Below are 19,754 nucleotides of genomic sequence, written 5' to 3' on the forward strand. Positions count from 1 at the left end.
AGTGAAACGGGGTAGAGCGCCCAGAAATGTACTCCACAAACACAATCAAGAGATATTTAACAGAGGAGTAAAAGAAATGTTATGAAGCAAAAGCAGTCTCTTCAACCAATGGTGCTGGAACAACTTGACTTGCTCACTTGGGTATGTGCTCAGTCTTGTCTGACTCTTTGCAACTCTATGAACTATAGCCCTCCGGGCTTCTCTGCCCATGGAATTTCCCAGGCAAGAATACTGAAGTGGGTTGCCATTTCCTACTCCAGGGGATCTTCCCGACCCTAGGGATCACACCCAGGTCTCTTGGGTCTAGTGATGTCTTCATTAAAATTAAAGACTTCTGTTCTTCAAAAATACATTGTATTATGAGTATGAGAATACAAGGAACACTTTGGGAGAAAATATTTGCAAGGGAAATACCTGAAAAACACTGTTATCCAAAATATATAAAGAATTCTTAAACCTCAACAACAACAACAACAAAATGAAAACAAAAAAAAAATCTAATTTAAAAAAAATGGGACAAAGAATTTGACTCTTCACCAAAGAAGATATATCAATCAAAAAGCACATGAAAAAGTACTCCACTCATATATCATCAGAGAAATTAAAATTAAGGCAAATCTATTTGACTAAAATCTAGAACACTGACAGCAGCGAATGCCATCAAGGAGCAACAGGAACTCGCATTGCTGGTGGAAATACAAAATAGTACAACCACACTGGAAGTCATTTTTTTTACTTTCTCACAAAATAAAACATACTTTTATCATATTATCCAATGATTTCACTCCTTAATGTTTACCCAAAGGAGCTGAAAACTTATGTTCACAGAAAACCCTGCATGCAAATGTTATTAGCAGCTTTATTCAGGATGCCAAAACCTGAAAGCAACTAAGATTTCTTTCAGTAGATGAACAGTTAAACACACTGGGTTACATCCAGAGAATGGAATGTATCCAGTGTTAAGAGGAAATTAACTAACAAACCATGAAAAGATTTGGAAGAAACTTAAATGCTAAAGGGAAAGAAACCAATCTGAAAAGCTACATATTTATTGTATGATTTCAATTCAGTGACAATATGGAAGTGGCAAGATCAAAAGATAACAGTAAAAAGATCACTGATTGCCAGAGGTTTGAAGAGATGAATGTGTACAGCACAGAGAATTTTTAAGGCATTAAGTACTCTGCACAATACCAAAATGGTGGACATATGTCTATTTGTCCAAGCTACAGAATGTCTAATACCAAAAATGAGCGCTAAGATAAACTATGGGCTTTGTTGATGATGTTTCAATATAGATTCATTTACTATAAGAAAGGAACCACTTGGGTGGAATATTCTAATAATCATGGGTAGCATTCAAGATCAGGGGCAGGTGATATATGGGAATTCTCTGTGCCACCTGTTCAGTTTTTGCATGAATTTAAAATTTCTTTTAGCAGTAAAGTCTATTAAAATAAATAAATGAAGTAATATGCTACATTACAAAATATTCACTTAATGCAAAAAAAAAAAAAAGGAGAGAAAGAAAAACACAGCATAATCACTGGCACTCCAAGACATAAACCTGATTCTGGGATGCTCAAGAGTGTCCTTGGGGCTAAGAGTTTTGATACCCTCCATAGTTAATTCATCTGCAAAGACAGATGTCAAAAATTTGGGGTGTACACCCATGGTGGATTCATGTTGATGTATGGTGAAACTAATACAATACTGTAAAGTAAAAAAAAATAAAATAAAAATAAAAACATGTATATACACACACACACAAAGAAACATTAGGTAGGAACGTCGTGGCTAAAACTCTCCATTTTTGGTTTGTGAAGTCTAGATTTTTTTCACAATTGTTATATTTTCATATTTTATCTTTTAAAACTAAATTGAATAATACATTTTTAGTATCTCTAATTATTATGCTTGCTGCATCATACCCAACCTGGAAAACATAGAGCGCATTGACATAAGCAGTATAACAACAAAATTTACACAAATGGTTCATTGATGTCTAACAAATTTACCGTTTTGTTCTCATACACATGATACACATAGACATAGGTTGATTAGTGAGATCAGCTGGTTGCCATTTTCCAGTCAATCACACCTCAAAAAACATCACCAGGGAAGATTTTGTACACATACATTATACTCAGTCTCCCTTTGCAAATGAAGCAGAAGGAAAAAAAGACAAGTTAACACAGGAATAGAGCCAGAAATAAGCTTTACTTATATCTTAGATTTCCAGGGATTAATGTTAAGTTCTATCAAGATTTTCAATAACAAAATCTCTCTGAAACTTCACCAATATATTTTCCTAAAATAAGATCAAAACACACACAATTATGCTTCGGAATTCATACAACTGCTAATTTCGAACCGAGATAATGAATGTATAATTTGAGCTATGCTTCACATTTTCTGATAAAATCTTGAGTAAAGTTGAGACGGATTATATCTAATGCTTTCTCTTTGATACATCATGTTTGCTAGCACTATAAAAGAAAACTAGATTGAAATAATTTATTCTTCATTTCAGTATGTTTATTTATGAGAACCATAGTATTTCAGAGCTGAAAGAAGTTTTGAGAATCATATAGTGAAATTGGCATTCTTCCTTAAGGAGGAAAAATGATTTTTTTAACTGTTAAAGAATAAGGATGAAATATTTAAACAATTGGGAACAGAAGAAGAATAGTGTGACTTTTGACTTGCAAAATATAATCATGGATTTTTCAATATAATAGTTTCCACCATTAGTGCAAAATACATTCACCAAATACAAACTTGAACCCAACGTGTCTATGAAACTATGTGTCAAGTCAGGATCTTCTTAATTTTTTGATGCTAAAGTTAAATATTTTATGTTGAAAGAGAAATTATTCATCATTAGTCATCAAATAAATTAAAAAAAAAATGACTGTTCCCCTTTTTCCAAACCCCGTATCCTTTTGGTTCATGTAGTTGAAAAATCTCTTTGATTACAGTTTCTTCCTTCCTTTAAAATCATCTCAGAACTATTAAGATCCTGATAAATTGGCAAGGCTATGATATTCTTATATAAGATAGCCCTGGAACTGAAGTATGGGCCAAGAGTTGATATTTCTAATACAAAAGGAAGACCCTATGGTAAATCCAAACACTCAATTTAAAAATAATTCTATACAATACACGTACTGACTTTACAAATGCTAAATTCCAATTTTTTTACAGATCAGTTTACTACTTGTCTTCTAGATACACTTTTTGGCCAAAAAATGAATACCTCATTAGGGAAAAAAATGTTTCGTGTAAGAAAATGCAACATACTGTATTCAATTTTTATAAGCAAGATGAAAATAAATATTTGGCTAAATGTGTGTGAAATGCTGCATTTCAAAACTGATAAATAATATATTAAAAAGCACAGAAAAAATTGGAACAAATTCAGCAAAGTGTGCAGAGTCGGACTAAATTGAACAGGTTTATTAGGGACTCAGTGTTTGAAGCATAAAGTACTTTTTTTTTTTTTCAAGAATTGAAACATCTATATGATCTATGCTAAACCTCATTTTCCTATTATGTAGTGACTTCCTCAAACAACATCTTAGCCAGATTCCACCACATTTTCAACATGCTTTTATTATTAGAATAGTCACATTTTGGAATTTATAAATTAGACTCATTCTTTTTAGAACTTTAGTATTAAACTTAATTCAGAAGTGTTCTCCTTCTGATCACATCCTTCATTGCAATTATGATCTATAGGTTTGAGGTCGGGCACCACAGTGATTCCTGACTGAATGAGATCCAATACTCTGACCCACCTAACATAGTTTCTCTTGTATTAGTGACTTAGTTTTGCCTGTGATAACAATTAGTATTGGCTGGGTGGCTGAAACAGTAAACATTTGCTTTAGAACTTAGGAGGCTGGGACAACTAGATGCCAACAGATTCAATATCTGACGACAGCCTTCTTTCTGGTTTGCAGATATCTGTCTTCTTAAAGTATATTCACATAGCTGAGAAAAAAGATCAACTCTTTCTCTTCCTAATTTTCAGGGCACTAATATCATTCAGAAGGACTCCACTCTAATAACTTAATTGTATCCCAAAGGCATCCAAGTAGCATCATATTTGAATTCAAGCTTAAACTGAAGAAAGTAGGAAAAACCACTAGGCAATTGAGGGATAAACTAAATCAAGTCCCTCGATGATACAGCAGAAGTGATGAACAGATGTAAGGAATGGCCAAAATCATCCCAAAGAAAAAGAATTGCAAGAAGGCAAAGGGGCTGTTTGAGGAGGCTTTACAAATAGCTGAGAAGAGAAGAGAAGTGAAAGGCAAGGGAGAAAGGGAAAGATATACCCAACTGAATGCAGAGTTTCATAGGAGGGATAAGAAGGCCTTTTAAATGAACAATACAAAGAAAAGGATGAAAACAATATAATGGGAAAGACTAAAGTCTCTTCAAAAAAAAAAATAGAGGTATCAAGAGAACATTACATGCAAGAAATGGCACCATAAAGGACAGAAAGAATAAGGCCCTTAACAAAAGCAGAAGAGATAAAGAAGAGGTGGCAAGAATACACTGAAGAACTATACAAGGAAGGTCTTAATAACCCACATAATCACAACAGTACAGTCACTCACCTGGAGTCGGACATTCCAGAATATGAAGTCAAGTGGGCCTTAGGAAACATTATTATGAACAAAACTAGTGGAGGTGATGGAATTCTAGCTGAACTGTTTAAAAATCCTAAAAGATGATGTTGTTAAAGTGCTTCACTCAATATGTCAGCAAATTGGGTAAAACTCAGTATTGGCCACAAGACTGGCAAAGGTCAGTTTGCATTACATTCCCACAGAAAGGCAGTGCCAAAGAATGTTCTATCATACAATTGAGCTTATTTCATGTGCTATCAAGGTCATCGTCAAAATCCCCCAAGCTAGGATTTAGCAGTACATGAAGTGAGAAATTCCAGATGTACAAGCTGGGTTTTGAAGAGGCAGAGGAACCAGAGACTAAATTGCTATCAGTTACTGGATCATGGATGAAGCAAAGACATTCCGGAAAAACATCTACTTCACTGACTATGCTAAAGCATTTGACTTTGTGGATCACTATGAACTGTGTAAAATTCTTAAAGAGAAGGGAGTACCAGACCACTTTACTTGTCTCCTTAGAAACCTGTCTACAGGTCAAGAAGCAACAATTAGAACCAGACATGGAAAAATGACTGGCTTTTGGGGAAATTTCCAAAAACTGGGAAAAAAGTATGATAAGGCCACTGTACATTGTCAACCTGCTTATTCAGCTTATATATAGAGGTGGATGAATCACAAGCTGGAATCAAGATTGCCAGAAGATGTATCAACAACCTCAGATATGCAGACGATACCACTATAATGGCAGAAAATGAAGAGAAACTAAAGAGCCTCTTAATGAGGGTGAAAGAGGAGGATGAAAAAGCTAGCTGGAAACTCAACGTTAAAAAAACTGAGATCATAGCATCTGGTCCCATAATTACATGGCAAATAGAAGGGGGAAAAGTGGAAAGAGTGACAGATTTTATTTTCTTAGGCTCCAAAATCACTGTGGATGGTAATTGCGGCTATTAAATTAAAAGATGCTTGCTCCCTGAAAGAAAGCTATGACAAACCTAGACAGTGTGCTAAAAGGCACAGACATCATTTAGCTGACAAAAGTCCTTATAGTCAAAGGTATATTTTTTCTTCAGTAGCTATGTATAGATGACAGAGGATGAGATGGTTGGATGGCATCACATACTCAATGGACATGAGTTTGGGTAAACTCCAGGAGTTGGTGATGGACAGGGAAGCCTGGCTCCAAAGGGTCACGGAGTCGGACACGACTGAGCAACCAAACTGAGCTGAGCTGAACTGATGTATAGATGTGAGAGTTGGACCATAAAGAAGCTGAGTGCCAAAGAATTGATGCTTTCAAACCAGTACTGGGGAAGATTTAGGAGAGTCCCTTGGACTGCAAGATCAAAGTTTTCAATCCTAAAGGAAATCAACCCTGAATATTCACTGTAAGTATTATTATTGAAGCTCCAATACTTTGGTCATCTGATGTGAAGAGCCGACTCATTGGAAAAGACCTTGATGCTGGGAAAGACTGAAAGCAAAAGGAGAAGGGAGCAGCAGAGAATGAGATGGTTAGATAGTATCACCGAATCTATGGACATGAATTGCAGCAAAGTCCAGGAGATAGCAGAGGACAGAGGAGCCTGGTGTGCTATAGTCCAAGGAGTGGCAAGAGCTGGACATGACTTAGTGCCTGAATAACAAGAGATTAGGGCTTCAACATATGAATTTTGTGGGACCCAAAATCAACCCATTCCAGTCGGCATCTCTTATTTAGTACACTTCTCATAGATGAAAATATTGTAAAAATAACTCAATGCACCTACATTTTTTGTGTATATGTAATCCAACATGTTCATGCATCATTGCAGGTCTAAATATTGGAAATATAGTCAACATCACTACTGTGGCTCCTGCTTTTAATCTTAACTACTCTGTGTAATGATATTTTCCCTGATAATGTGTAGCATGGGTTCAGACAAGCAAATGTGCAACTTAAGTATGTGTTCTTCCAAGATAACACACACACAAAATGACTATAATTTCTCACTGCATATACTTTGGTCCTTACATTGACAGCAAGGGTAAATCAAGAAGGGTAGGGATTATGGGGAGAAATAGAGGATGTGGAAGTAACTCTACTTCTGAGACCACCCTTTGAACCAATACAGAATGATTTTTAATTAAAAAAGCAACAATCTAAATGTCCAACTGAAAGTTAACATTAAATATATTAGAGAAACACATGTGACAAAATAGTATATAAAATATTAAATTATAAAATATTTGATATATTTAATATAATATTTATAAAAATATTAAAATTATGAGAAATTACAAATTTCAATAATATAATATAATGTAAAGAATATAATCCAAAATTCCATTAAGCTCACCATGACCTGGGGGAAATTTTTTCCATTTAGTGTATGTAACTAGTTCATATATGGATAACGTAGGCCACTCCACATAATATGGACACTTATGGATTAATTTAACCTTATGTTGATTTTCCAGTTTGGTCTTTTCCTGAAACAAAAAGTCACTATCAAAATTTATGTATTAAGTAATTTAAAAAAAGAGAGATAAAAGACAGAAGATAGGCAAATGGCAGTGAAAAGAAAAATAAAGGTTATATGAATGCAAACTATAATAGAATATATTTGAATTTTTATAAAAGCAAGACCGTATAATTGAAATTTTAATCTTCATATTGGCTACTAAAATATTTTCCTAACCTTTCATTTATTTTTAAGTTCTTATAAATATTTTAGCATTTTGAAAGAACTCTATCATAGTTGACTGCACTCAAATGTTGTATTCGATGCAACATTTATTTGAAATAAATGATACTTACTGACATTTTGAAAATAAAACCAAATGTGTGAAACTTTTTTTAGGCCAGCCACTCTGAAACCAGACATTTGAAAGGAAGCTGAATCTCAGGCTTCTCTTGTGGTTCAGACAGTAAAGAATCTGCCTGCAATTCTTTACCAGAAGACCCAGTTTCGATCTCTTGGTCAGGAAGGTTCCTTGGAGATGGGAATTGCTACCCACTCCAGTAATTTTGCCTGGAGAATTCCATGGACAGAGGAGCTTGGTAAACTAGTCAGTCCATGGGGTTGCAAAGAGTTGAACATGATTGAGCGACTAACACTTTCACACTTCACTGAATACTGAGAAAGTCTTCTGTATCACTAACACTGAGACCACTGCATCAAAAGAAATGCCAACTATTAAAGACCTAAATCTGAAGATGGATGTCTCTTGATCTCCTTCCCAAACAGGATCTCACTGTAGCCTATGCAGTGCCTGTGGCACATACACCAGGGTTAAATCCTGTGAAGAATTCTGACAGAGGATAACCATCAGTTCAGTTCAGTTCAGTTCAGTCGCTCAGTCGTGTCCGACTCTTTGCGACCCCATGAATCGCAGCACGCCAGGCCTCCCTGTCCATCACCAACTCCCGGAGTTCACTCAGACTCGTGTCCATCGAGTCAGTGATGCCATTGAGCCATCTTATCCTCTGTCGTCCCCTTATTCTCCTGCCCCCAATCCCTCCCAGCATCAAAGTCTTTTCCAAAGAGTCAACTCTTCGCGTGAGGTGGCCAAAGTACTGCAGTTTCAACTTAAGCATCATTCCTTCCAAAGAAATCCCAGGGTTGATCTTCAGAATGGACTGGTTGGATATCCTTGCAATCCAAGGGACTCTGAAGAGTCTTCTCCAACACCACAGTTCAAAAGCATCAATTCTTCGTGGTCCCCCAATCCACCATTTATACAGACTTCCTCTACCCTTCAGGGGAGGAGAAATAGAAGATGGGTATATTTTGAAACTTGAATGAAAGAGAATAAATTGTTAAAATTGAGGAAAATAAGTTTTCCTAATGCAGCAGAATTAAGGGGTCAGAGTTAAGTTGTGATCACCTATTCATGCAGTTTTGGATTTTGACATGTGCTATAACAATGATATAGTATGCCAATAATCCCTAGTGTTTTTTTTTTTTTCTTCTTATTCCTGAGGCAAATTACACTCATCTCACATGCTAGTAAATTAATGCTCAAAATTCTCCAAGCCAGGCTTCAGCAATACGTGAACCGTGAACTCCCGGATGTTCAAGCTGGTTTTAGAAAAGGCAGAGATCAAATTGCCGACATCCGCTGGATCATGAAAAAGCAAGAGAGTTCCAGAAAAACATCTGTTTCTGCTTTATTGACTATGCCAAAGCCTTTGACTGTGTGGATCACAATAAACTGTGGAAAATTCTGAAAGAGATGGGAATACCAGACCACCTAACCTGCCTCTTGAGAAATCTGTATGCAGGTCAGGAAGCAATAGTTAGAATTGGACATGGAACAACAGACTGGTTCCAAATAGGAAAAGGAGTATGTCAAGGCTGTATATTGTCACCCTGCATATTTAACTTATATGCAGAGTACATCATGAGAAACGCTTGACTGGAAGAAACAAGCTGGAATCAAGATTGCCGGGAGAAATATCAATAACCTCAGATATGCAGATGACACCACCCTTATGGCAGAAAGTGAAGAGGAACTAAAAAGCCTCTTGATGAAAGTGAAAGAGGAGAGCAAAAAAGTTGGCTTAAAGCTCAACATTCAGAAAACGAAGATCATGGCATCTGGTCCCATCACATCATGGGAAACAGATGTGGAAACAGTGGTAACAGTGTCAGACTTTATTTTTGGGGGCTCCAAAATCACTCCAGATGGTGACTGCAGCCATGAAATTAAAAGATGCTTGCTCCTTGGAAGAAAAGTTATGACCAACCTAGATAGCATATTCAAAAGCAGAGACATTACTTTGCTGACTAAGGTCTGTCTAGTCAAGGCTATGGTTTTTCCTGTGGTCATGTATGGATGTGAGAGTTGGACTGTGAAGAAGGCTGAGTGCTGAAGAATTGATGCTTTTGAACTGTGCTGTTGGAGAAGACTCTTGAGAGTCCCTTGGACTGCAAGGAGATCCAACCAGTCCATTCTGAAGGAGATCAGCCCTGGGATTTCTTTGGAAGGAATGATGCTAAAGCTGAAACTCCAGTACTTTGGCCACCTCATGAGAAGAGTTGTCTTATTAGAAAAGACTCTGATGCTGGGAGGGATTGGGGGCAGGAGGAGAAAGGGATGACCGAGGATGAGATGGCTGGATGGCATCACGGACTCGATGGACATGAGACTGAGTGAACTCCGGGAGATGGTAAAGAACAGGGAGGCCTGGCGTGCTGAGATTCATGGGGTCGCAAAGAGTCGGACACGACTGAGCAACTGAACTGAACTGAACTGAACTGAGGCAGATTATACAGGTTTATAGATCTCTGTCTGATTTTTCTGGTATCCCTAGTTGATGACATGCCATTGTTGACAGTCATTGAATGAATGAATTAAAAAAGAGTGAATGAATAAATCTTAAATTTATGGAGAACCAAATGCACCCAATGCACATGTGTAATAAATTATATCCATGGAGACCGTCCCTTCCACTTCAACTACTCATCAAAGGCTTACGTGATATATATCAAATCTTCTTTTTATGGTCTCCAATTCAAAACAAATTAAAATGTTAAAAGAGATATGGATAACTTCTATCTAGAGAGTCAAAACACTCATAATGTGTTAACATATAGATTAGATATGGTCACACTGGTGACTGCAGCCATGAAATTAAAAGATGGTTGCTTCTTGGAAGAAAAGCTATGGCAAGCCTAGAGAGGGTATTAAAAAGCAGACATATCACCTTGCTGATAAAGGGCTATATAATCAAAGCAATGGATTTTCCAGTAGTCATGCGTGGATGTGAGAGTTGGATCATAAAGAAAACTGAGCACCAGGGAATCGATGCTTTTGAACAGTGGTGCTGGAAAGACTCTTGAGAGTCAAGGAGATCAAACCAGTCAATCCTACAAGAAATTAACTCTGAATATTCATTGGAAGGACAGATGCTGAAGCTGAAGCTCCAATACTTTGGCCATCTGACGTGAAGAGTCAACTCATTGGAAAAGACCCTGATGCTGGGAAAGAGTGAAGGTAGGAGGAGAAGGGGCGATAGAGGATGAGATGGTTGCATGGCATCACCGACTCAGTTGATATGAGTTTGAGCAAACTCTGGGAGATGGTGAAGGACAGGGAAGCCCAGTGTGCTGCAGTCCACGGGGTCACAGAGTCAGACACAACTTAATGAGTGAACACCACCACCATCAACAACAAAAACATACCGTTTTTAACTTTGCATAATTATTTGCTGGAATTTTAAGAATTTCACAGTCTTCTTCTGTCACCACTGAGTACTCCTTTGTTTCTGATTCAATATGAGCTGCAACTTCCAAGGTTCCAAAAGTACTCCATTGTCCAAGCTGTAAAAACACCAAAACCACTTAAACCTCATCATTATTCATCAACATAAAAATATCAATGGTAAGATCAGTCTAGGAGAGTCTACAAAAGGGAGTATCATAGGCCAAGCTTCATGTATGTGAAAGAAGATGGTCTGAAGTCTGGCATGGATGTCTTTTCTTCTGGCCAATATTACTTGCCCAAAACAAGAAAACTTTATTTTTTCACTAGCATAAGGAAAATAAATCATAAGAATAGATCTTCTGTTTTATTTGCAGATTCATTTAAAATGCCTGAAATAGTGCTTTGTACATAACAGCCATTCAATAAATGTTTGTTGAGGGATGAGAAAATAGTGCACCTATATCCATGGGTCTTCTATTTATTTTATTATACTCATGTCAGTGGTAATAAGGAAAACAAATATAGTGTTAAGTGAAAGTGAAGTCGCTCAGTTGTGTCCAACTCTTTGCGAGCTCATGGACTGTAGCCTACCAGGCTCCTCCCTCCATGGGATTCTCCAGGCAAGAGTACTGGAGTGGAGTGCCATTTGCCTTCTACAGGAATATAGTGTTAGGCAGGTATAAATCACTGGCATATGTATGTATCCATGTAGGGTCTCCTAACTTACTATGCTACAAATAGATATTAAGCATACCAAAAATATTACCATTAGAATACATACTGTAAGTTATTATGTAGTGAGAATGTGTACAGCTACATAGAAGGTTTGTACTCATGTTTGCCTGTGAAAAACTGAAGGGCATCTAGAAAAACAGGGATAACTTCTCAGAGAAGACATCAGGTCAATATGGCTGGCTACCAGTGGTGTGGGAGAATCTCTACTCTTCCACTTCAAATCCACAGAAAGGTTGAATGTTGTCCTTAGTTGAATGAATAGCTGAAATGGAATCTGCCAGTTTGAAAATAAAGAAGGAATTTAAAGTAACTGCTGTCTTACATTTAGATCTTTAATCCATTTTGAGTTTATCTTTATGTGTGGTGTTAGAAAGTGATCTAGTTTCATTCTTTTACAAGTGGTTGACCAGTTTTCCCAGCACCACTTGTTAAAGAGATTGTCTTTACTCCATTGTATATTCTTGCCTCCTTTGTCAAAGATAAGGTGTCCATATGTGTGTGGATTTATCTCTGGGCTTTCTATTTTGTTCCATTGATCTATATTTCTGTCTTTGTGCCAATACCATACTGTCTTGATGACTGTGGCTTTGTAGTAGAGCCTGAAGTCAGGCACATTTGGAGTATTACTCAGCTGTTAAAAAGAATACATTTGAATCAGTTCTGATGAGATGGATGAAACTGGAGCCAATTATACAGAGTGAAGTAAGCCAGAAAGAAAAACACCAAGACAGTATACTAACACATATATATGGAATTTAGAAAGATGGTAATGATGACCCTGTATGCAGGACAGCAAAAAAGACACAGATGTGTATAGTGGACTTTTGGACTCAGAGGGAGAGGGAGAGGGTGAGATGATTTGGGAGAATGGCATTTAAACATGTATAATATCATGTAAGAATCGAATTGCCAGTCTATGTCCGATGCAGGATACAGCATGCGTGGGGCTGGTACACGGGGATGACCCAGAGAGATGTTGTGGGGAGGGGGTGGGAGGGGGGTTCATGTTTGGGAATGCATGTACACCCGTGGTAGATTCATGTGAATGTATGGCAAAACCAATACAGAATTGTAAAGTAAAATAAAAAATGAAAATAAATAAAAATAAAAAAATAAAGCAACTGCTGGGAACCAAAGTGATCCAGAGTAATACCAAACTTAGATGAGAGTCTCAGGGTCTGAGGTCTAGGAATTGTCACGCATATTAGAATAAGAAACTCAAGACCATACAAGGTGAGGAACCAGAACTGAATGTTTTTATATAAAGCTTAAGACCTTAAAGGATTGTATCACATGTTAAATGGGAAAAGCAAGTTGTTGGTTTGTTGTTGTTCAGCCCTGTCTGATTCTCTGCGACCCCATGGACTGTAGTACACCAAGTTCCTCGTCCTCCACTATCTCCTGGAGTTTCCTCTAACTCATGTCCATTGAGTCAGTGATGCTATTTAACCATCTTGTCCTCTGCTACACCCTTCACCATTTGCCTTCAATCTATCCCAGGACCAAGGTCTTTTCCAATGATCAGCTCTTCACATCAGGTGACCAAAGTATTGGAGCTTCAGCATCAGTCCCTCCAATGAATCTTCAGGGTTGATTTCTTGTAGGATTGACTAATTTGATCTCCTGTGGTCCAAGGGACTCTTGAGTCTTCTACAACACCACAAGTCAAAAGCATCTTTTGGTATTTGCTTTCTTTATGGTCCAACTCTCACATATGTATATGACTACTGGAAAACCATAGTTTTGATTATTTGGACCATTGTCAGCAAGTTGATGTCTCTGCTTTTTAATACACTGTCTAGTTTTGTCATAGTTTTCCTTGCAAAGAGAAGCAGCTTTTATTTTCATGCCTGGAGTCAAACTTTACAGTGATTTTGGAGCCCAAGAGAATACAATCTGTCATTCTTGCCATATTTTATCCTTCTATTTGCAATGAAATAGTGCAACCAGATGCCTTGATCTTAGTGCTTTTAATGTTGAGTTTCAAACTAACTTTTTCACTCTCTTCTTTCACCCTCATCAAAGGTTCTTTAGTTTTTCTTCACTTTCTGCCATTAGAGTGGTATCATCTGCATAGCTGAGAAAATCATGTTATAGTAATGCTATATATAATATTTCTGTTTTGTCAATAATTACTGTTAATTTTCCTTTATTATAAATGAATGTGAGTCTTTTATCATATTTAAGTGATAATTTTTATTTTGTCATGAATGAATACTGAATTTTCTGCATCTGAGATGATCCTCTTCATTAAGCTTTTAATGTGGTTAAAGGACACAATGGACATTTATTCTTGGGATGAAAGTAGCTCATTCAACATGTGTTACAAGATTTATATATCACTGTTTATTCTTAGGATGCTTTTATTTTTTAATAAAACTGGCCTTTCAGTTCAGTTCAGTTCAGTCACTCAGTTTTGTCTGACCCTTTGTAACCCCATGAACTGGAACATGCCAGGCCTTCCTGTCCATCATTAATGCCCGGAGTCCACCCAAACCCATGTCCATGGTCTCAGTGATGCTATCCAACCGTCTCATCCTCTGTCATCTCCTTCTCTTCCTGCCCTCAATCTTTCCCAGCATCAGGGTCTTTTCAAATGAGTCAGCTCTCTGCATCAGGTGGCAAACGTATTGGAGTTTCAGCTTCAACATCAGTCCCTCCAATGAACACCTAGGACTGATCTCTTTTAGGATGGACTGGTTGGATCTCCTTGCAGTCCAAGGGACTCTCAGGGGTCTTCTCCAACACCACAGTTCAAAAGCATCAATTCTTTAGTGCTCAGCTTTCTTTATAGTCCAACTCTCACATCCATACATGACTACTGGAAAAGCCATAGCCTTGACTAGACGGACCTTTGTTGGCAAAGTAATGTCTCTGCTTTTGAATATGCTATCTAGGTTGGTCATAACTTTCCTTTCAAGGAGTAAGTGTCTTTTAATTTCATAGCTGCAGTCACCATCTGCAGTGATTTTGGAGCCCCCCAAAAATAAAGTCTGACACTGTTACCACTGTTTCCACATCTGTTTCCCAGGAAGTGATGGGGCCACATGCCATGATTTTAATTTTCTTAATGTTGAGCTTTAAGCCAACTTTTTCGCTCTCCTCTTTCACTTTCATCAAGAGGCTTTTTAGTTCCTCTTCACTTTCTGCCATAAGGGTGGTGTCATCTGCATATCTGAGGTTATTGATATTTCTCCCAGCTATCTTGATTCCAGCTTGTGCTTCCTCCAGCCCAGCGTTTCTCATGATGTACTCTGCATAGAAGTTAAATAAGCAGGGTGACAATATACAGGCTTGACGTACTTCTATTCTATTTGGAACCAGTCTGTTATTCCATGCCCAGTTGTAACTGTTGCTTCCTGACCTGCATATAGGTTTCTCAAGAGGCAGGTCAGGTGGTCTGATATTCTCATCTCTTTCAGAATTTTCCACAGTTTATTGTGATCCACACAGTCCAAGGCTTTGGCATAGTCAATAAAGCAGAAATAGATGTTTTTCTGGAATTTTCTTGCTTTTTCAATGATCTAGCGGATGTTGACAATTTGATTTCTGGTTCCTCTGCCTTTTCTAAAACCAGTATCTTGTAGGATTTTAAATGGCTCGACTAGCATTCTGTCACCTTCACTAGCTTTGTTTGTAGTAATGCTTCCTAAGGACTACTTGACTTCGCCCTCCAGGATGTCCGATTCCAGGTGATTACCCACATTAGCATGATTGTCTTGGTCATTATGACCATTCTTATGTAGTTCTTCTGTGTCTTCTTGCCACCTAATCTTATTAACTATCAATAATTTCCAGCAGATGATTTATACATATTTTTCCTGATATTTTAATTGTTTTTTTAATGAGTCACTCTGAGTTTCCAATAAATTCTTATAAAAGCATAAATCATCTATGACCTTGAATAAAATTCTTAAGGTTTTCTTTCTTGATTCATTTTTAATATCAGACACTCAATATCAGGCAAGTATTCAACTTCTAACACTCTTTATACACTCACTTATTTTAATTGAATTCATTTAAGTGATTAATGCTTATAACACTTCCATTCTGTTCTATAACTTTGACCATCTTCAAAGTGCTCAAGAAAAAGGACTTTCAAATAACTAGAATTGTGTATTTGCTTAAAATAGCAATACAGAATGAGTTAAAAAAAGATGATAATTTCAGACAGCATGTGAAACAAATTGCTAAAAATTGAATTTTAGCTAGGAAAACATTCATTTCAAAAAGAAGGAATGCAAAAAGTTGACAAAATTGGTAAATGTAAATTTCATTTTTTCATATACAAAAATTTTTAAATAACTAATATGGAATGCATTTAAAACAAGATAAACTTAAAATAATTTACAGCAGAAATGCCAAGGAGAGGTGCAGGAAGATAGAATTAAAATACTTGAAAATATCTATGCTCTGAAACTAGGAAAGAAAACAGATTTATGTAGCTTTTCTTAGCTCAAATTACAAATTTAATATTATAGGAATTAGAACTTTGTAAATGGAAAAGAGAAATAAATGCAATGAAATAAAAATAAAGAAATGATAAAACTTTATGTACCTACAATGTCTAATAACACTAATAATTTGACCTAAAAATAAAAACAACAAAAGCAAATAACTACAAAAAATGATAAAAATATTTTCAGAAATTTCCAGAAGAAAATAGCCAAATGAACTTCAAAGGGAAGAAATATGCTCAACCTCATTAGAAAACAGTTTTATATGTATTCATCCATCAGATTGAAAATATTAAATTACTCTAACCTATGAGACTGGGGAGATAGTTTAACACATAAGGTGAAAAAAGTGTACAAAAAACCCCCAAAACTTTAAAAATGGAAAATAAATAATCTGGCAATATTTACTAAAATAATTAAAGAACATATGAAATACTTTATCCAGAAACTCCTTTCCTAAGAATCTAAATTGCATTCACTGCTTTCTTAGAGATATATTTAAAGAAGTTAATGCAGCACTTTATAGCAGCTCCTGACTGCAGTATCCTCATAAGTCACCAGCTTAGGTCAACATGTGGGGGTGTGTTATGTGTAGCTCGTGTGTCTATGTATATATGTATACACACGTATATGTGTGAATAAATTATATATATATACATTCATATAACTTTAAGTTCTAACAAACTGATAAAAATCAGTTACATCTAAACATTTTAACATTGCTTATGATGAAAAAAATAACAAATGCAAATCTATTTTTTAAATATTTTTTAAAAGGAACAATTACAAAAACAGTACTCTGTATAAGTGTATACATTTGTTTATCCTTGTGTCAGTTAAAAAAAAGCTGTACAAATGTAATTACAAGGCTATTCAGAGAAGAGGTAAAGTAAAAATGACAGAAGATTTATTATATTTATTTTCAAACTTCCTTCTATTTTTTTCAATGACAATAGGAAGCTTGTGTTTAAGTTTAGACATTTTTTAAAAAACGTCTAAAATGCAAGTTCAAAACAACATTCTCTGTCTTCTAAGACAACAGATATAAAATCAAAAATAAATAAATGGGACTTAAACTTTTAGCTTTTGAACAACTAAGGAAACCATAGAAAAAGAAAAAGCAACCTACCCAATGGGAGAAAATATTTGCAAAATTTATGATCAATAAGGGCTTAAATTCCAGAATATACAAAGAGCTATACAACCCAACAAAAAAAGCAAAAATGATAGAGTCAAAGAATAGGCAGAAGACCTAAATAGACATTTCTCAAAAGAAAACATGCAAATGGTCAAGAAGCACATAACATAATGTTCAATGTAGCTAATTATTAGAGAAATGCAAATCAAAACCCCCATGAGGTATACCTCCCAACAGCCAGACTGGCCATTATTCAAAGTCTATAAATAATAAATGCTGGAGAAAGTGTGGAGAAAAGGGAACCCTCCTACACTGCTGATGGGAATATAAATTGGCACTATATAGCCCCTATAGAGAAGAGTACAGAGATTCCTCAAAGCACTAAAAAAGGAGAGTTGTTACAGGATCCAGGAATCCCACACTTGGGCATATACCCAGAAAAGACAAAAGTTTTAATTTGAAAAGATACAAGTAACTCAACATTTATAGCAGAACTATTCACTAGAGCCAAGACATGAAAGCAACTTAAGTGTCCGTCAACTCTTAGGATTGATGGATAAGGAGGATATGGTGTATATATACAGGGAATATCACTCAGCCTTCAAATATTGAAAATGCCATTTTGCACCAAGATGGATGGACCTAGAGATTATCCTACTAAGTAAAGCAAATCAAAGAAATATGCAGAATATTAAAAAATAGTATAAATTAACATATTTACAAAGACTAACAGACATATAAATTGCACTTAAGGTTACCAAAAGGGGAGGGGAGGTACAGATAGGGATAAGTTGGGAATATGGATTAACAGATGCACAGAACCATATAAAAATAGATAAATAAAAAGGATTTACTGTATAGTACAGGGAACTGCATTTCATATCTTGTAGTAAACTATAATGGAAAAAATCTAAATGTACAGTTGAGTCACTTTGCTATATACCTGAAACTAACACAATATTATAAATCAACTATATTTCAATTTTAAAGATTCTCATATTTTTCATGCTTGTATTATCTGTTAATATATTTATGCTGATATACAAAATATGTTAAATTATATACATCAAATATTTATAGCTGTTACCTCTTCAGTTCTGTTGCTCAGTCATGTCCAACTCTTTGAGACCCCATGAATCGCAGCACGCCAGGCCTTCCTGTCCATCACCAACTCCCAGAGTTCACACAGATGTCCATCGAGTCGGTGATGCCATCCAGCCATCTCATCCTCTGGCGTCCCCTTTTCCTCCTGCCCCCAATCCCTCCCAGCATCAGAGTCTTTTCCAATGAGTCAATTCTTCGCATGAGGTGGCCAAAGTACTGGAGTTTCAGCTTTAGCATCATTCCTTCCAAAGAAATCCCAGGGCTGATCTCCTTCAGAATGGACTGGTTGGATCTCCTTGCAGTCCAAGGGACTCTGAAGAGTCTTCTCCAACACCACAGTTCAAAAGCATCAATTCTTCGGCGCTCAGCTTTCTTCACAGTCCAACTTTCACATCCATACATGACTACTGGAAAAACCATAGCCTTGACTAGACGGACCTTTGTTGGCAAAGTAATGTCTCTGTTTTAAAATATGCTATCTAGGTTGGTCATTATTTTCCTTCCAAGAGTAAGTGTATTTTAATTTTATGGCTGCAATCACCATCTGCAATGATTTTGGAGCCCCCCAAAATAAAGTTTGACACTGTTTCCACTGTTTCCCCATCTATTTCCCATGAAGTGATGGGATCGCATGCCATGATCTTGGTTTTCTGAATGTTGAGCTTTAAGCCAACTTTTTCACTCTCCGCTTTTACTTTCGTCAAGAGGCTTTTTAGTTCCTCTTTACTTTCTGCCATAAGGGTGGTATCTTCTTCATATCTGAGGTTATTGATATTTCTCCCAGCAGTCTTGATTCCAGCTTGTGCTTCTTCCAGCCCAACGTTTCTCATGATGTACTCTGCATAGAAGTTAAATAAGCAGGGTGACAATATACAGCCTTGACGTACTCCTTTTCCTCTTTGGAACCAGTCTGTTGTTCCATGTCCAGTTCTAACTATTGCTTCCTGACCTGCATAGAGGTTTACTCAAGAGGCAGCTCAGGTGGTCTGGTTACCTCTACATGATGAAATTGCAAGGAATTCTCTTTATTATTGTGTGTGTGTGTTTAGTTGCTCAGTCATGTCCAACTCTTTGCAAACCCATGGACTGTAACCCGCCAGGCTCCTCTGTCCATGAGGATTCTCCAGGCAAGAATACTGGAGTGAGATGACATGTCCCCCTCCAAGGGCTCTTCTCAACTTATGGATCGAACCCAGGTGTCCTTCATTGCAGGCAGATTCTTCACCATCTGAGCCAGAATGGAAGCCCTTTTCTGCATTTCTAATTTTTTCAATAAATATAATTTAAAATTATATAATATTATGATGATTTAAATGATTTTAATGATTTAAAACTCAATCTTTCTCAATTTTTTTGGAAAATATTTTTAAGATTTTGTATATAATCTTGTTTAGCGGGATAGTTAGTAGAGGCACACAAAAGGAAATTTTCTCTCACTTCTAAAATCTCATGTCATTTTACTGAAAAATAAATTGATAGACAGCT

The 19,754-nt window shown here is 36.5% G+C and overlaps 1 protein-coding gene across 1 annotated transcript in view; it reads right to left on the reverse strand.

The window, feature by feature from the left end:
• The window catches only part of CNBD1 (cyclic nucleotide binding domain containing 1), a 429,355-nt gene that overhangs the window by 68,701 nt on the left and 340,900 nt on the right, over positions 1-19,754 (reverse strand). The window contains exons 8-10 of the mRNA XM_040261702.1: positions 12,134-12,141; positions 10,814-10,951; positions 6,983-7,115 (exon numbers count right to left, since the gene is read on the reverse strand). Of these exons, the coding sequence (XP_040117636.1) occupies positions 6,983-7,115; positions 10,814-10,951; positions 12,134-12,141 (279 nt within the window). The remainder of the gene's footprint in view (positions 1-6,982; positions 7,116-10,813; positions 10,952-12,133; positions 12,142-19,754) is intronic.

This window comes from Oryx dammah, unplaced genomic scaffold (assembly GCF_014754425.2).
Source record: "Oryx dammah isolate SB20612 unplaced genomic scaffold, SCBI_Odam_1.1 HiC_scaffold_19, whole genome shotgun sequence".
NCBI classification, from domain to species: domain Eukaryota; kingdom Metazoa; phylum Chordata; class Mammalia; order Artiodactyla; family Bovidae; genus Oryx; species Oryx dammah.